A 19,518-nucleotide genomic window follows, 5' to 3' on the forward strand; every position below is an offset into this window, starting at 1 on the left:
CAATCACCCAACTTTAACCCAATTGAGATGGTTTGGGATGAGTTGGACTGCAGAGTGAAAGAAAAACAGCCAACAAGTGCTCAGCATATGTGGGAACTCCTTCAAGACTGTTGGAAAAGCACTCCAGGTGAAGCTGGTTGAGAGAATGCCAAGAATGTGCAAAGCTGTCGTCAAGGCAAAGGGTGGCTACTTTGAAGGATCACAAACATAAAATATATTTTGATTTGTTTAACACTTTTGGTTACTACATGATTCCATATGTGTTATGTCATAACTATTACTCTACAATGTAGAAAATAGTAAAAAATAAAGAAAAACCCTTGAATGAGGTGTCCAAACTTTTGACTGGTACTGTATATTGCTTAAACCTGATTTGAATTCATCACCTTATGATTTTGCTGTGAGCACCATATCATTTCTTTGGGATGCTCAACCTGATCAAACTTACAAAGAAAGAGACCATGTACAGCTCAGCAAGCCTGGTTGCCAGTCTGTTTCTGGTGTCTTGACAACTCCTCATGAGTTGTCATGACAGCACAAACAGATCTGGGACCAGCAACATCGCAACAAGCAAATGCAAAACAACAATACAATGGAGTTTGACTTTAATACAAACACAATGCCATACACATTTCTATATCTATCGTAAACAAAACATTTCACATTACAACTCACTGAAAGCATGGATTTAGAGTAGACATAACACACAAGGTATGTGTACCAAACTGCACCAAATACCCTACACAATGACAGAGCCCTAGTCCAAAGTAGCGCACTCTATAGGGAATATTGTGCAATTTGGGAAAAGCCATAAGAAAGCAAGGCATGTAGTAATAGGATTAGAAAATGAATGGCCAGTGTTCTTTAAGATTTCATAAATTAATTTCCTGTTTTTTTCCCCTTACATTTCCTTAAATGCGAGATTTCTTTCACAGAACGGAGGCACTTAAAATATGAAGTATAAGTGAAAGTATTTTTTCAAATCTATACATACAGTCACCACAAAATAGTACAGATGTAGGTAATTGCCAGTTAGAGAAATATTTCAAAATTCATTTTGTTTTTATAAACATATGAAAAAAAATTAAAATCAAAGCACACCAATTCACACCTATCCACAGTGAGCAGGTAAAAGGGGCAGTGGTATTGTCATATATAAGCTATGTCCCAATTATCTCTTCTACCCCCAAAGTGTGCACTTGTTCACTTCCCTTCACTGATTTGAAAGATAATGACTGGTATAAAAAATACGGTGGAAACACCCACTAACCCATGCCTCCAACAACCCAATGTTTTGAGATTTGTGGGAAGAAGTGAACGACAGCACACTTCAGGAGAAAGGGGAGATGTTATTGGGACGCACCCATAGTCACTAGTGGCTGTAGACTCCTGGGTATATCCTGGACATGTGTTGCACGCCCTGGCTATACCACGAAAGAAGACTTCTGTCTGAATTCCCCCTGAAACAGACACAGAAGATTGCGGTTACGAAACGAGGCTACACCTTTTCACTGAAATACAAAAGACGAAAAGGACAGCAACCATTAACTCTTTAGAGATGGTAGTGCATGTGGTCCTCTGTAACTCAGTTGATAGAGCATGGAGCTTGCAACGCCAGGATAATGGATTCCATTCACGAAAACCACCCATAAGTAAAATATATGCACGCATGACTAAGTCGCTTTGGATAAAATAATCTGCTAAATGCCATATATTACACATTACAGGAAAGGGAACTCAGTCAAAATAATTTCCCTGACAACCAAACCATATAATACACTATGATCACAATAATGATCTAGGGATGGAAAGGGTTTTGTTTATCAAAAATTGAATTTAAATATGAGAGCAAACAGAGAGGAGAACTAAGCATATACAAATGATTTTCAGCAGCTGAGAGTTCCTCCTAAATAGACAAATACTATTGTCTGTTCTTTTCAATAATAATTTCTGTTTGCAAACTATACAAACATAAGAGAGAGATGGAAGAAATACTCCGGAAATGAAAGGCCAAAAAAACAAAAGCCTCAGACTTCTAATAAGTGGAAAAATGCAGATGAAACTTACATCTTCATCGCCAGACTCCGATGTTGGCTGGTAGACCACTGAGGGTTTGCTGTAAGAGAAACATATGAGCCAACAGAAACATCTGTATATCTATCAACTACTTTATAGTGTTGTATTATCAACTGTTAATAAGATGTGCAAGGAAATGTTATCACAAAACATTGATGTAAACTGTATATATAACACAATTGAAAAACCTCCAAACTACGGTAAGCCCTCAACTCTGGCACTGTAAAACCAATCTACTAAGTCATGCATTAACGAGAACATATAGGGCAGAGTAGACAGAATGTAATCAGTTACCTTTCACTCTTTTCTGTAAGGGCAAAAGAAAAAAAATGTATAAATACTGAGTAAAATGTGTCATTTGTATGGTGATTCAAATATGCATTTGAAGGTTATAGACATTATGAACTGCAAGTTATCAGTCACTGATCTGGCCCTGTATTTATAGCGTCTTAAAGTAGGAGTATTGATCAAGGATCAGGTTCCCTCTGTCCATGTCATATTTTTATTTAACTAGGCAAGTCAGTTAAGAACAAATTATTTTTTACAATGAGGGCCTGCCAAAAGGCCTCCTGCGGGGACGGGGCCTGGGATAAAAAAACAATATAAATATAAGACAAAACACACATCACAACGAGACAACACTACATAAAGAGAGACCTAAGAGAACAACATAGCAAGGCAGCAACACATGACAACACAGCATGGTAGCAACAACAACATGGTAGCGATACAACATGACAACAACATGGTAGCAATACAACATGGTAGCAGCACAAAACATGGTACAAACACTATTGGACACAGTGAACAGCACAAAGGTCAAGAAGGTAGAGACAATACATCACACAAAGCAACTACAACTGTCAGTAAGAGTGTCCATGATTGAGTCTTTGAATGAAGAGATTGAGATAAAACTGTCCAGTTTGAGTGTTTGTTGCAGCTCGTTCCAGTCGCTAGCAGCAGCGAACTGAAAAGAGGAGCAACCCAGGGATGCATGCGCTTTGGGGACCTTTAACCTGTTATGGCTAGGGGGCAGTATTTTCACAGCCGGATAAAAAACGTACCCGATTTAATCTGATTATTACTCCTGCACAGAAACTAGAATATGCATATAATTATTAGCTTTGGATAGAAAACACTCCAAAGTTTCTAAAACTGTTTGAATGGTGTCTGTGTATAACAGAACTCATTTGGCAGGCCAAAACCTGAGAAGATTCCATGCAGGAAGTGCCCTGTCTGACAATTTCTTGCCCTTCTTGATTATCTCTATCCATTACAGAGGATCACTGCTGTTACGTGACACTTCCTACGGCTCCCATGGGCTCTCAGAAGGCGGCAAAAAGCTGAATCGTGGCTTTGCAGGCTCTGGCTGAAGTAGCGCGTTTGGATAGTGGCTGGTCACAGTACTGTGAGACTCAGGCGCGTGCCCGAGTCGACCCAATGCTTTGTTTTCTTTCGTCTTTTTACCTAAACGCAGATTCCCGGTCGGAATATTATCGCTTTTTTACGAGAAAAATGGCATAAAAATTGATTTTAAACAGCGGTTGACATGCTTCGAAGTACGGTAATGGAATATTTAGAAATCTTTTGTCACGAAATGCGCCATGCTCGTGACCCTTATTTACACTTCGGATAGTGTCTTGAACGCACGAACAAAACGCCGCTATTTGGATATAACTATGGATTATTTTGAACCAACCCAACATTTGTTATTGAAGTAGCAGTCCTGGGAGTGCATTCTGACGAAGAACACCAAAGGTAATCAAACTTTTCTAATAGTAAATCGGAGTTTGGTCAGGGCTAAACTTGGTGGGTGTCTAAATAGCTAGCCGTGATGGCTGGGCTATCTACTCAGAATATTGCAAAATGTGCTTTCACCGAAAAGCTATTTTAAAAATCGGACACCTCGATTGCACAAAGGAGTTCTGTATCTATAATTCTTAAAATAATTGTTATGTTTTTTGTGAACGTTTATCGTGAGTAATTTAGTAAATTCACCGGAGGTTTGCGGGGGGTATGCTAGTTCTGAACGTCACATGCTAATGTAAAAAGCTGGTTTTTGATATAAATATGAACTTGATTGAACAAAACATGCATGCATTGTATAACATAATGTCCTAGGTGTGTCATCTGATGAAGATCAAAGGTTAGTGCTGCATTTAGCTGTGGTTTTGTTTTTTGTGACATTATATGCTAGCTTGAAAAATGGGTGTCTGATTATTTCTGGCTGGGTACTCTGCTGACATAATCTAATGTTTTGCTTTCGCTGTAAAGCCTTTTTGAAATCGGACAGTGTGGTTAGATAAAGGAGAGTCTTGTCTTTAAAATGCTGTGAAATAGTCATATGTTTGAAAAATTGAAGTTTTTGTATTTTTGAGGAATTTGTAATTCGCGCCACGCCTATCATTGGATATTGGAGCAGGTGTTCCGCTAGCGGAACGTCTAGATGTAAGAGGTTAACAGAATGTGACTGGCAGAACGGGTGCTGTTTGTGGAGGATGAGGGCTGCAGTAGATATCTCAGATAGGGGGAAGTGAGGCCTAAGAGGGTTTTATAAATAGGCATCAACCAGCGGGTCTTGCGACGGGCATACAGAGATGACCAGTTTACAGAGGAGTATAGAGTGCCGTGATGTGTCCTATAAGAAGCATTGGTGGCAAATCTGATGGCCGAATGGTAAAGAACGTCTAGCCGCTCGAGAGCACCATTACCTGCCGATCTATAAATTATGTCTCTGTAATCTAGCATAAGTAGGATGGTCATCTGAATCAGGGTTAGTTTGGCAGCTGGGGTGAAAGAGGAGAGATTACGATAGAGGAAATCAAGTCTGGATTTATCTTTAGCCTGTAGCTTTGATATACGCTGAGAGAAGGACTCCCAAGTACTTGTATGAGGTGACTACCTCAAGCTCTAAACCCTCAGAGGTTGTAATAACAAGTGTGGGACGAGGGGCATTCTTCTTCTTACCAAACCACATGACCTTTGTTTTGGAGGTCTTCAGAACAAGGTTAAGGGTAGAAAAAGCTTGGACACTAAGAAAGCTTTGTTGTAGAGCATTCAACACAAAATCCGGAGAGGGGCCAGCTGAGTATAAGACTGTATCATCTGCATATAAATGGATGAGAGCGCATTCTACTGCCTGAGCTATGTTGTTGATGTAAATTGAGAAGAGCGTGGGGCCTAGAATTGAGCCTTGGGGTACTCCCTTGGTGACTTGCAGTGGCTGAGACAGCAGATTGTCTGACTTTATACACTACACTCAGAGAGGTATTTAGCAAACCAGGCCAAAGACCCCTCAGAGACACCAATACACCTTAGCCGACCCACAGGAATGGAATGGTCTACCGTATCAAAAGCTTTGGCAAAGTCAATAAAAATAGCAGCACAGTATTGCTTAGAATCAAGGGCAATGGTGACATCATTGAGGACCTATAAGGTTGCAGTGACACATACATAACCTGAGCGGAAACCAGATTACATACCAGAGAGAATACTACAGACATCAAGAAAGCCAGTCAGTTGATTATTGACAAGTTTTTCAAAAACTTGATAAACAGGGCAAAATAGAAATAGGCCTATAACAGTTAGGATCAGCTTGATCTAATTCATTATCATCGAAAAGGCCAATTGGATTCCAGATCGGCATTCCTACTAGACACTTTCTTAATACAGGACGAGGAGTCCTTAGGGTGAATAGGGGATATAAACTCACTGGGCATGTATCCTTTGCGGTGGGCGTACCACAGTCCGAAGCACAGCAGGGCCAGGGCCAGGAGAGCCACAATCACCCCAGCAACAATACCTCCAGTGTTGATGTTGCCTAGAGAGAGAGAAAGAGAGAGCATTAGAGAAAGTGGGAGGGAAATGAGATGTGTTACACTGGCTCACGTTTCTAAATGACAAAGTCAAAATGGGAGAGTGAAATAGTTTCAATATCTCAGGTTCAGTTGAACACTATGGTCCTCGTGTGGAAAAGCAATATGTGAGTTCTGTATGCAATAAAGAACAAAGAAAACACATCTAGACCAGATGAGTGTGAAAGCACTTTGAAAACCGCTGATGTCAAAAAGGCTTTAGAAATACATTTGATGGATTTGATTGATGAAAACAGTGTGTGTAACTGATCAACTGCATGAGATACTAGACTAGATATAATCTGATGGTAAATAGCCAAGCACCTACTAGCACTGTTTATGATTTCAAAAGTTTGTTTGGCAACATCACTACCAGCCCAACCAGCATGGCAACATTTGAGGTTTACAGGTCACATGTGAATCTGCTGCAACAGCAGGGCTCCATACTAACATTTCCCCCACTATCCTGGCAGTCCCAGAAATAGAACCCACTGTCCTGGGAATAGAACCCACTATCCTGGCAGTCCTGGGAATAGAACCCACTGTCCTGGGAATAGAACCCACTGTCCTGGGAATAGAACCCACTGTCCTGGCAGTCCCGGGAATAGAACCCACTTGTCCCGGGAATAGAACCAACTATCCTGGCGCTGAAAGTGCCATGCGCTATCAGATGAGCTACACATATTTTCTATTGCACGACGCCGCAATTTTGTTTTGGTGCGACTAAATTATGGGCATGTGGCACCAACTGAAAAACCAGCCCATGATTTGGTCGCACCCCCAAAAAAATTGTGGGGTTGCGAGCATGGCTCTGTTGGTAGAGCATGGCTCTTGTAATGCAAGGATAGTGGGTTCGATTTCCGGGACCATCCATACGTAAAATGTATGCACGTACGACTTAGTCGCTTTGAATAAAAGCATCTGCTAAATGACATTTATCATCATATCAAGTCATACAGAGTTCTTCATTAAAAAGTGTAAGACTACTGAAATGGTATTCAAGAAATAAGTTCTTTTTTCATATTTGAATGTGCAACCTAATCCAGTGATTGTCATGCATTATATTTTGACTGTTAAAATAGGGCTCCAGAATTATTATTTTTTCTTCAATTGAGATGAATTTGCCTGCATTTTTATGTGCTCTAATATCATAGGCTAATTTATTTGGGGCTAATTCACCACCCGAGTAAGTGGAAACTCAAAATGCATTAGCTAGATCAACTAAATAAACTCAAAAAAAGAAACGTCTTCTCACTGTCAACTGCGTTTATTTTCAGCAAACTTAACATGTGGATATATTTGTATGAACATAAGACTCAACAACTGAAACATAAACTGAACAAGTTCCACAGATATGTGACAGAAATTGAATAATGTGAGTAACAAATGGGGGGGGGGTGTAACAGTCAGTATCATTTGTTGTCACCAGCTGCAATAAGTACTGCAGTGCATCTCCTCCTCATGGACTGCACCAGATTTGCCAGTTCTTGCTGTGAGATGTTACCCCACTCTTCCACCAAGGCACCTGCAAGGTCCCGGACATTTCTGGGGAGAATGGCCCTAGCCCTCACCTTCCGAGCCAACAGGTCCCAGACGTGCTCAATGGGATTGAGATCCGGGCTCTTCGCTGGCCATGGCAGAACACTGACATTCCTGTCTTGCAGGAAATCACGCACAGAACGAGCAGTATGGCTGATGGCATTGTCATGCTGGAGGGTCATATCAGGATGAGCCTGCAGGAAGGGTACCACATGAGGGAGGAGGATGTCTTCCCTGTAACGCACAGTGTTGAGATTGCCTGCAATGACAACAAGCTCAGTGCGATGATGCTGTGACACACCGCCACAGACCATGACGGACCCTTCACCTCCAAATCGATCCCGCTCCAGAGTACAGGCCTCGATGTAACACTCATTCCGTCGACAATAAACGCAAATCCGACAATCACCCCTGGTGAGACAAAACCGCAACTCATCAGTGAAGAGCACTTTTTGCCAGTCCTGTCTGGTCCAGTGACACTGGGTTTGTGCCTATAGGCGACGTTGTTGCCGGTGATGTCTGGTGAGGACCTGCCTTACAACAGGCCTACAGTCCAGCCTCTCTCAGCCTATTGCGGATATTCTGAGCACTGATGGAGGGATTGTGCGTTCCTGGTGTAACTCGCGCAGTTGTTGTTGCCATCCTGTACCTGTCCCACAGGTGTGATGTTCGGATGTACCGATCCTGTGCAGGTGTTACATGTGGTTTGCCACTGCGAGGACGATCAGCTGTCCGTCCTGTCTCCCTGTAGCTCTGTCTTAGACGTCTCATTGTACGGACATTGCAATTTATTGCCCTGCCTACATCTGCAGTCCTCATGCCTCCTTGCAGCATGCCTATGGCACATTCACGCAGATGAGCAGAGACACTGGGCATCTTTCTTTTGGTGTTTTTCAGAGTCAGTAGAAAGGCCTCTTTAGTGTCCTAAGTTTTTATAACTGTGACCTTAATTGCCAACCGTCTGTAAGCTGTTAGTGTCTTAATGACCGCTCCACAGGTGCACAGTCTTCCCTGTGGCTCAGTTGGTAGAGCATGGTGTTTGCAACGCCAGCATGGTGTGTGCAACTCCAGGGTTGTGGGTTCGATTCCCACGGGGGGCCAGTACAAAAAAAAAAAATTCATGAAATGTATGCATTCACTACTGTAAGTCGCTCTGGATAAGAGCGTCTGCTAAATGACTAAAATGTAAAATGTAAATGTTGATTAATTGTTTATGGTTCATTGAACAAGCATGGGAAACAGTGTTTAATCCCTTTACAATGAAGATCTGAAGTTTTGGATTTTTACTAATTATCTTTGAAAGACAGGGTCCTGAAAAAGGGATGTTTCTTTTTTTGCTGAGTTTATAATACCCACTGCTAGTAGCCATGTATAAATCTAACAGTAAAATGTAATGTCCCAAAAACCTTGCAGTTGTAGCCTACCGCCCCAATGAGGCCTATGCGCTCCCAATGGTATATTCGCATTTTGCATCCTCCGTATCGCAAAGCCATATAAAATATCTTGTTTGCAAAATAGTTGCTATTGAGCTCAAAATTGAGAGTTGCGAAATAAACACAAGTATACCTACAGAATCCGGAGATCCTCCTCACTCCAACCATGACAGCTGTGTTTTCCAAGCAACTGGATTTTAAAATGTTATTCAATCAGGACACTTTCTTTCCCTTCCCGAGCATTTTTTCCCCCCGGGAAAGGGGAGAGAGTGGCTCACGTGACACAGCAGGCCTCAGCAAAACAGGTACAGGGTCAGGGAGGCTTTTATTACAGGAATCATGAGGATAATGTACTATACTGTTTGACCAAATCATGGTTTTAGCCTCCTAAAAAAAGGAAGTTTTGAGTGAAGTGACCATGTAGAATGTGCAGCTCGCACTGATGTGACCAATAAAAATGTTCCCTCACACAGCCAAGTCAAAGGGTGTCAAAATGCGACTAAATGGTCGCAGTCTGGAGACCTGAACAGGTCGGAGGATTAAACGTCCCGCAACATGGTTTTTGATTGTAAAATGCACCCCGTCAATTGAGATACATCCAGCCAATGCGCCGAAGAAGGGGAGAAACCTAACGCTGGTAATATGGTCACAATCTTTGAACAGTTTAGGCTAGAGACAAGCAGTTATCTCTGATGTAATGGTGCAAACACTGCTTGCTTTTTTTCTCTAGGGCACTCAGAAACAGTGGTACAGTGAAGCCTAATCATTAAAACAATTATATCTGGAAGATTTGTTTTCTAGGAGCTAAAAATTCCAAGCCGCACAGTAAAATATTTAGGAGCATATGCGACCGGTCGCACTTTAGAGCCTTGCCTATGACCTACATTTCAGTGCAGGAAACACTTTCCTTTATCACCTTCCTATACATTTTTTTTTGTCAGTAAGCTTTCAACCAAACCATAGTGTTTTACATCGAGTTGATGGCCCAGTAAATTAGTTAGTTGAACAATTCTATATTGCTTTTAATTTTGGTAAAATGTTTATTCTTATCCTCGGTTTAGCCCAGGCTAGTCTGCAATGGGCTTTTCCCCATAGAAAGCAAAGGGCACTTACGGACTTCCATCCTCACAGCTTGACAGCGTTGAACAGGGCCGGCATCGTTCATAGCTTCACAGCTGTAGTCTCCTGTATCTATCACCAAAGCAGAGGGAAACTCCTGCAGCAGAGATATGGAGATGTTTACAAATCACTGATATAAAATACAAGGTGAATAACTGAAATGAGAGAGAGAGAGAGATGTGAAGTTGCCAAACAGTAATGTTGTGTTAAGGGCGTTCGCATGCTTCCCAGCCAAAACAGTTCGTAACAGTTTGTGCATATGACAACATTTTGGTCTTGGGCAAGTTTTTTTTTTTTTCGGTTGTTTGTCCGCACAAAATTTTTTCAAGTCAACAGCCGAAGTCAACAGCCGAAGTCAACGCCCCTTCATCGGTGATTGGTCAACAGTAGGGATTCTTCAATTAAGTGTTTGTTGTCATTCAATGAAATAATTTATCCACATTTCTTCACTACTGCACCAAAAATATTAGCAAGATGTAAAATCGCACGACTAAGATCTCCTCGCCAAAAACGTCCAAATTAATGACAGATGTCTTGTTATCAGATTAAATTTGACTATTTTGAGGTGTCTCAAGATGGAAAAAGTACTATTGCCGCTTTTTTACGTTTTTCAAGCGAAGGTCTTTTAAGGGAGTATGCAGGCACACTTGTTAGTTTTGCCTAGCTGAGTTTGGCTAGGCGCTAGCTGAACTGAAGCATGATGACGCCTTTAGCCTGCCGAGTTGACCATACAGCACAAACACATCTGGGACCTGGGTTGTACTAATCGGCTCCTCCCCCAAAATGTTAAAATATATTGTTTTTGTTGTCCATTGCAAAATGGTTTGCCCTAATGAATATGATCCAGGTGAGGTATATTCAGCACCACTGACCAGGTTGCCATTGAGAGGATTGATCTTGTAGGTGTAGTTCTTGAAGGCGGGGAACTGGCTGGGGTCCACAGGAAGAGGGGTCTTGTCCTTATACCACTTGTAGGTGGGGGAAGGAGACCCCTCTGCATCATGACAGGACAGTAGCACGCGATGCCCCGTCGTCACAGAGGCAGGGATCCTACACATGGGCACGGATGGAGGTACTGCAGGAGGATGTAAGAGAGGTAGTGAGGGACCGCAGAGAGTGAGAGCAGAGAGGCACTAGCCTTATTGGTTAATTAACCAGAAATTATAGATGTTGCGCAATAGTTAGATGATAAGACTCTCCTTACCTAAAACAGTGAGATTCACTTTGGTATCCCCAACATACTGTTTGTTAGACACCTCACATTGATACTGCCCATTATCTTTGCGCGTCACCTTGTTGAACCTCAGCATCCCATCAAACATAGTGACACGGCCCTCATAAAGTGCTGAGAGAGAGCAAGATAATCAGTGATTATAAAAAAATGTAATTATTATGTCAGGTAACTCATTTGTGGTAAGTATATCTAGCCCTAATTGTAGAAAAATGCAGAAGCAATCACGACACAAATACAAGAAGTCATGTGTCATGCATTTCCTTGGAATCAAGTCTGAACAGTTTGTGTACTTACTGGTGGGTTTCCCATCGAAAATGACATAGGTCGTAGAACCCTTCATGTCCCTAAACTTCCACTCAACTCTGGCATCTGCCCCAAAGTCAGCCGAGTGAGTACAGTAAAGATCAGCCCCTGTAGAGATGAGATTGATCATTTTAACTGCATTACTTGGGGATAAATATGCAAAATAGCATTATTCCTTGCTTGTAACACACACACACACACAATGACAGGTGAACGCTTTTGTTTATTTTAGAAACTGCCCATTTAGTGTTCATTTCCATTCTCCAGGACTTACCCTCATTCTCTTTAGCCCTCACATCTGGATTTTTGGTTGTAACTGTGAAGGCCTCTACACCTGGGGAAAGGGAGAGAAAAGTAAAGCGAGCAGTCAGGGAAATGAAGGGGATGACATTGTATCTTTGGAATTTAAACACCAAGTGCTCCAGACTTACCACCACTAAACACAACAGAAACACACACCTTCAGAGATGACTGGTTTAGTTTCTGCTGAACTTAGGAAGAACCTTTAATGACCCGCCCCTATCGCCCTAAGAGCATGTCTGGTGCTCTGCCAACCAATGGCCTGAAGCCTACAGCGTGTGGACTGACTGCGGACAAATTCTGGTAAATGTGACTCACTCCTCTGTACTGAGCCAGAAACCTTCATGTGAAACTGGGCCAGAACAGTCTGAAGGGCCCTTTCAGAGCGGGAAACCAAGAACACTATATTATTTTCTGCTTAATAAAAATTGGATGGACATTTGGACAATAAAGCGTCTCTCTAAATTTGAATAGACTGGACTGTAAGTATGTCCACTCCAGACATTTAGAGTCTATGGTCCAGCCAGAGACCTACTGAGCAGTCACACCATTCACTACCAAAAGTATGTCCCAGCAACAGACAGGCACCAGAGGCAGGTGGCGCACATGACATTAGTAACAGTCACAACCTGGGCAGTAATACTGTACATTCCTTCATCAGGTACATGCAGGATAGGACAGCCTAGCTCATTTCTACACACTAGTGTCGTATTAGAGGATATTATATATCCAGCTAGCGGTGTAAAGTAACTAAGTAAAAATACTTAGTAGTATCTGTATTTTACTATTTATTCTTTTTGAAAACTTTTACTTCCATACATTTTCACTGACACCCAAAAGTACTCGTTACATTTTGAATGCTCATGCAGGACAGCAATATAATCCAATTCACGCACCTATCAATATAACACGGTATCATCCCTACTGCCTCTGATCTGGCGGATTTACTCAACACAAATACAGCGTTTGTAAATTATACCCAAGTGTTGGAGTGTACCCTTGGCTGTTTGTATTTTTTACAAAATAATAATTGTTCCTTATGGTTTGCGTAATATAAAGAATTTGATGTATAGCATTTGTTTACTTTTACTCAAGTATAACAATTGTGTAATTGTTCTACCACTGTACTTAAGTACATTTAAAACCAGATACTTTTACTCAGGTAGTATTTAGCTGGGTGACTTTCCCTTGAGTCACCTTAATAGAAAATGTCTTTACTTTTACTCAACAGCCTTTATTTGAGGGGAGTTAGTGACTGAACAACAAAGAGATAAGAGAGTTTAGTTTGCCCATTTAGAGAAATGGTTTAGTCAGATAAAATCCATTGATTGATTTCCTTGTTACGTGAGTATCGGGGGTGGGAAGGCAGAGCTTCCAAGGTGAGACATTAACCACACAGATAACAGGTGGAAAGTAGTGGCCCTTGTGTTGATGTTTGGAATGTTTAAAGGCCTTCTACACCAGTCAAATGTTTAGCTCAACTCTTGAAACTAAGATTATAGTCGAGGTGTTTTTGTACAGCACAAAGGCTGCCCAATAGTTCAGTGTGGCTCATAAATGTCTTGTTAAAAGGACCATATCACTAGGCCGACTTGACTCACAGCGGACTACAGCTTGAAAGTAGTTCTAACTGAGATGTAAATGCTCCCATACAGCTGTTACACCGTCGCTAGTGGAAAACCCAGACAGCAAAAATAATTCATAAAACTTTTCTTGCCGATACGTTTTGTTCTTGATTCGGAAGACTGTCCAGTTACAGGTGGTACTCCAAATACCAGAGAAAATGTAGAAAGAAATGGCGATTCCACACCAGCGGAGGAAGAAATTATTTTTGCCAGAACAATTTTCACCTAGAGCCTTAAATTGGGAGTAAGGCTGTTTGACGTGCTTTTTACATTTGTATCACAATCATGATGAAAGTGGCCATTCTAGGCCATTTTTAGACCTATACCTGCCTACTGTAAGACTTCATCTGTGAACCATACATGATACAGACAACATCTTGGTGTCAGTTTAGTCCTTATAGTGTGCTCTAACATATGGAGTATGCATAAATTCTGAAATACAAATACTGACATTTATTCACCATAAAAAATTATTAATATGAATCTCAAAAGTATCCTTTTTGATTTTGTTCATTTTAAGACATATACTTGTCCAAACAATATAAGTACATAACATTTCCAGAGTGGGCTCTCTGCTAATTCTGACGTTTTAATCAATATTAGGAGCACCACCAACAGAATGAATGGTAAATGGATTCAAAGCGAACTCCCATTGCTGGTGATTTGCTGTATGTGCAATCCTAAAGGAGGGCTGCGATTGATTAATGACCTATAATGTCAATTTCTATGTACAAAATGGGTAATATCATTAAAAGTACCAGAGCCCACTCTGGAAACTGTACATGTTTGAAGAGTATATTGTTCCCTGTCAACTCTGCTTTCAAGTTAGCCACACATTGTAATGGTCCAATGGAAATGCTTCCATACAGCCGTTACCACAGCTACAGCTAGCGGAAAGCCCCGGCAGCAAGATTATATTGGACAAATTCAGGTAGGTCCCTCCCCATTTTGTTTAGTTTGCTTCTATTTGGTTCTTAAAAATGGGAAAAGGGTTGCAAGACATAATGAATACACCCCTGGTCATTTCAGACAGTCTGAAAAAGTTAAATATCCATTCATTGCCTTGCGGTTTAGTTAACCCAGAGCTGAACTTCATAGACTCTGTAGTAAGATTCAGTTCTGGGCTATGGTTTAGCAAGCATATAAGTGAAACGTAATATTATTAAGAACATAAAGGGACATCTAAAAAAACAGATGTTAGATAGCAGATTGTAACAGGCTAATGTGCTGCTCCATTAGCCGTTAAAGGTTAGGTAACGTCAGAGGTGAGTTTGTGTGGTCCGGAGTACTGGCAAAAGAAATAGTGGGGGTACACCGTACCGGTAAAACATGAGCTTTTCACAATAATTAAGATTCATAGAAAATAAGCTATTACACTATTTATCATTGCCGCATGTCAGTCACATCAAAAATGTGCTAATAGACTTAAACTTGTGAAATACGCTCCAAAATGTGGTGTTGTTCAATGATAACACTGAAATGTGGCAGAGATGAGTGGTCGAGACCGAGACGCACAGCAGTGTAGGCATAAATTGAGGTTACAAGACCTGTCAGCCTAAGGAATGACAATCACGAATGTCATTCATAACACTGATGTTTTGTAAGTGATGTCTCTTTGCATTTATCAAATTGCACTGTATGGATGATGGAATTACTTTAGTGGAGTAGCCTAATAGTTGGAATACTAACTGAAGTCTGGACACTGACTATGCCTCACATATAGCCTATTATAATATTAACTCCTGCAGAATTAAGTAGTCCTCGCAGTAAAATGATCAAATGGTAATTTTGTCACTGGAACATGAAATATGATTTCTTTCAGCAGCTTTTGAGAATAAGGATGCGCACTTAGGGACTGTGTCGTGTAGCATGAACGTGCAATTTCTTTCAGTGACAAAAGCTGACAGTATTTCATTTTTAACCACATAAAATATGGATCCAAGACAAAACATGTTGGATCATTTTCACAGCTTTTAATTTCCTTCAAACCGGTCTCTAAACATCCTCGCTCTAACCCGGACAACGCTGGGCCAATTGTGCGCCGCCCCATGGGTCTCCCGGTCGCGGTCGGCTGCGACAGAGCCTGGACTCCAACCGAGAATCTCTAGTGGCACAGCTAGCACTGCCTTAGACCACTGTGCCACTCGGGAGGTCCTGCATTGATCATTCTATTGGTTTACGACATTCTGGTGAGCAAGGCTTTATTTAGTATTCTAGAAGAGCATCAAGTAATGACAGAAGAGAAGCTGCATGCATCTAATTATAGACAAGTTGACGAACAAAGCCTACCAAATGTCAAAGTATAAGCAGAAAAAAAAATCTAAAGGAGGCTGAAAATAATTTGTTCCCCCCACACCCTGTGTCAATAAAATCTTTCTGCTGTCCCTGAGTAATGTGTACAGGTAGCCTACATGAGCCTTTTGAAGTAACTGTTTTACAATCAGATGAAAACATCATGACTGGTTGTATTTATGCCACATTCAAAAAAAGATAGGCCCATACATTTTAAAAGTTAGATGACATCTGTATTATTAGGCCCACAGAGATCACATTAAATTATTATGGACTCTATATGTAATTCTATGCTTAGGCCCCAAAAAAGTATATAAAAAAAGCATGTGCAGGTCCCTGTACCTGGAAGAAATTAAATCTACTTTCATCCCTGAGTACTGTTTGGCGTAGCACAGAGAATTTGTGACCAACCTTAACTAGTCGATACTTCCTCAATTCCCGACTTGGAAGACAACCAATGTCTTCTAAATGTCCATGTCTAGTTACAGGGGGTTCGTTTGAACTTATAAAATGCTCAGTTATTAAGTTAAAATGTTTTGCTCCCTGATGTAATCCAACAATGTGTACGCCAACACCTTGTCCATTTCAGATCTTCTCTCATTGATTGAGACAGGTTAAAGTCATGACATGCAGCACTTTGGGGTGGACACCCACCTGTCTCAATCAATGAGTGGATTCAAATAATCTAAGCGTGTTTTGCACAGGGTGAAAGTTGAGTCGTTTTAGAACCGGGCTGCCTCCCGGGCGTGAGCCAGGTGCCCCGTTCAAATCCCAAGGTAAAGTTGGTTCAAAACTAAAGGGAAATAATAAAACATGAGGAGTAATGAGTAGGATACTGTATTTTCACATGAAAAAGTGATTGCTTTTGATAAACACTTCATCTGCCTTCCCAGTGAAAACTAGCTTGACAATTCAAACATACAGTGCCTTCAGAAAGTATTCAGACCTGTGCCTTTTACTGAGGAGTGGCTCCCATCTGGCCACTACCATAAAGGCCTGATTGGTGGAGTGCTTCAGAATTGGTTGTCCATCTGGAATGTTCTCCCATCTCCACAGAGGGACTCTAGAGCTCTGTCAGAGTGACCATCGGGGTCTTGGTCATCTCCCTGAGCAAGGCCCATCTCCCCCGATTTCTCAGTTTGGCCAGGCAGCCAGCTCTAGGAAGAGTCTTGGTGGTTCAAAACTTCTTCCATTTAAGAATGATGGAGGCCATTGTGTTCTTGGGGACCTTCAATGCTGCATACATAAATGCCTTGGTACCCTTCACCAGATCTGTGCCTAGACACAATCCAATCTCAGAACTCTACGGACAATTCCTTCGACCTTATGACTTAGTTTTTGCTCTGACATGCACCATCAACAGTGGGACCTTATATAGACAGGTGTGTGCCTTTCCAAATCATGTCCAATCAACTGAATTTACCACAGGTGGACTCCAATCAAGTTGTAGAAACATCTCAAGGATGATCAATGGAAACAGGATGCATCTGAGCTCAATTTCATGTCTCATAGGAAAGGTTCTAAATAATTACGTAAATAAGGGTCTCTTTTTTTTTTATACATTTGCAAAAAATTCTAAAAACCTGTTTCGCTTTTTCATTATAGGGTATCATGTGTAGATTGCTGGGGAAATAGTTTTATTTAATCCATTTTAGAATAAGGCTGTAATGTAACAAAATGTGGAAAAAGTCAAGGTCTGAATACTTTCCAAAAGCACTGTATTTTACAGAAAATAGATGTTTCTGGAGGATGCACCATGTTTTCTTTTTGACAACATGACCGATCATCGCAGATTACTGTTCGATTTGAGAAGGGCCCTCTTCTCTCACCACTTTTGACCGATCACATCACGGGTCATGGACCGGTAGCCAGCAAAATCAAAGATTTGAAATAGTCAAGATGGCGTACACATTGTCAGATTACTTCATGGAACGAAAAAAATACTACATTTAATAACAGAGCATTTTCTAAATTCAAATTAACCACCTGCAACTAGACATGGACGTTTAGAAGATATTAGTTGTCTTTCAAGTCAGGAAGTATTGGCAAAATAAGGTTTGGTTGGAAATTCTCCGTGCTATGCCAAACCTATCTAATAACACCCCTCAGCCAGCTGCAACAGTCATTTTTTAATGTCTATTTATTTAACTAGGCAAGTCAGTTAAGAACAAATTCTTATTTACAATGACGGCCTACCCGGACCAAACACTAACCCGGAGGACACTGGGCCAATTTTGCACCGCCCTATGGGACTCTCAATCACAGCCAGTTGTGATTCAGCCTGGAATCAAACCAGGGTCTGTAGTGACACCTCTAACACCGAGATGCAGTGCCTTAGACCGCTGCGTCACTTGGGAGCCCACCTAGTAATGGTCTGACTAGGTTATATTTTTAATAGCTAGTCAGATGTATGTGAATCACAGTAGATATATTGTTTCCTACTTTTTAAGAACTGTGTACAATGACTTAGCCAAGGCAAGCCCTTACTGATCCCAGGTCTGTTAATTATGTTGTTTTCTTATTTTGGGTTGGGTAAACTGATCTATGACCTGTGCGCCTAAAGTGAAAGTTTAGAAAATATACAACAATCAAGTGCATACCTTACTAATTCAATAAACACTAAATTGAAACGTAGGATAGTATAAACGTAGGGCTAATTTAAAGTCATGAGGAGTTTAGATCGACAGAAGGAGCACTCACCTGTTGCATGAAAGAATAGAAACATCGAAACCAAGCCGCTGACAAACATGTCGGCCCCAACACCTGAAGCCTTTGTTTTAAAAGCCAGCGATGTGTCCGATTTCGGTATAAAAAAAAAATATTAGATTATTCCAGCAAACAAAGTGCAATTCAGTAATTGTTGACACGTTGGCCCACTCGGTTTGAAATATATACTTTCGACGAACAAGAACTCTACGCCCTTCCGCAACGACCGACTGCTCCTGTAGAACAATATGATAGGTATTCCGTCGAAACTGTGACGCAAGCCATTACCTACGTGACGTATGTCAATATAAAGCAGTCTATTGGTTTATTTCAATAACCGGTTTCACTTGATTAGTATTTTACACAATATTCTTTACACTGACATACAGTATTTTAAGTATTAGCCTATGTGGTATTTAAAACGAAAATCTCAATCATCACAGCTGAATACAAGTCCACTCATGATAGTGAGATTGTAAATAATGTTAGTTGTTTTCATTTTCAGTGTAGTAGATTTTCAGTGTCCCTGTGTAAATAAGCACATATCTCTTTCACATTAATTTAATAGAAATTACAACAAATTAACCTATAACACAAAATAATATTAGATGCTGAGGGTGATATTAACTTCATAGAAATGTAGTCAACTTTTGGAAATATGATGGGATCAAAAGTAAAACAAACTAAGAATACACAAAGAACCATCAAATTCATTATTTGCTCAGTGACTCCAATAACAACTGATCCAGAACACCAGTGACAGTCAGCTGGTAGCGGAAGAAACAGTCAACCAACAGACATGGTGTTCGGCTTAGTTTTGCATTTAAATAAGCCTTTAGTTTTTATTTCTAAGATAAAAGGCACCATTTTTTATTCCAAATAATATGTCTGCAGCAAGTGAGTGTACATACACTCAGCGGCCAGTTTATTAGGTACACACATCTAGTATCAGGACGGACCCCCCTTTGCCTCCAGAAAAGCCTGAATTCTTTGCGCATGGAAAGATTGCTCAATTGGGTATCAAGAGACTTAACGTG

General features: G+C 40.9%; 1 protein-coding gene across 1 annotated transcript; it reads right to left on the reverse strand.

Annotated features, from left to right (window-relative positions):
- Positions 1–588: 588 nt before the first annotated feature.
- LOC106560694 (junctional adhesion molecule A) lies at positions 589–18,753 on the reverse strand. The gene is made up of 10 exons (XM_014123817.2): positions 18,476–18,753; positions 11,833–11,892; positions 11,550–11,666; positions 11,226–11,366; positions 10,894–11,096; positions 10,016–10,118; positions 5,789–5,896; positions 2,371–2,383; positions 2,068–2,116; positions 589–1,460 (listed from the first exon to the last, which is right to left on the reverse strand). The coding sequence occupies exons 1-10, from the start codon at positions 18,522–18,524 to the stop codon at positions 1,425–1,427; spliced, it is 879 nt and encodes a 292-aa protein (XP_013979292.1). The 5' UTR covers positions 18,525–18,753; the 3' UTR covers positions 589–1,424.
- Positions 18,754–19,518: the final 765 nt, after the last annotated feature.

This window comes from Salmo salar, chromosome ssa10 (assembly GCF_905237065.1).
Source record: "Salmo salar chromosome ssa10, Ssal_v3.1, whole genome shotgun sequence".
NCBI classification, from domain to species: domain Eukaryota; kingdom Metazoa; phylum Chordata; class Actinopteri; order Salmoniformes; family Salmonidae; genus Salmo; species Salmo salar.

What these genes read in the sequence shown, in the direction of transcription:
- LOC106560694 (XM_014123817.2), bottom strand. Translation starts at nt 18,524, where the DNA reads ATGTTTGTCAGCGGCTTGGTTTCGATGTTTCTATTCTTTCATGCAACA. An exon ending in GAGGGCTAAAGAGAATGAGG is followed by an intron (nt 11,667 to 11,832) that starts GTAAGTCCTGGA and finishes TCATCTCTACAG; the next exon opens with GGGCTGATCTTTACTGTACT. An exon ending in AGTGAATCTCACTGTTTTAG is followed by an intron (nt 11,097 to 11,225) that starts GTAAGGAGAGTC and finishes ATCCTCCTGCAG; the next exon opens with TACCTCCATCCGTGCCCATG.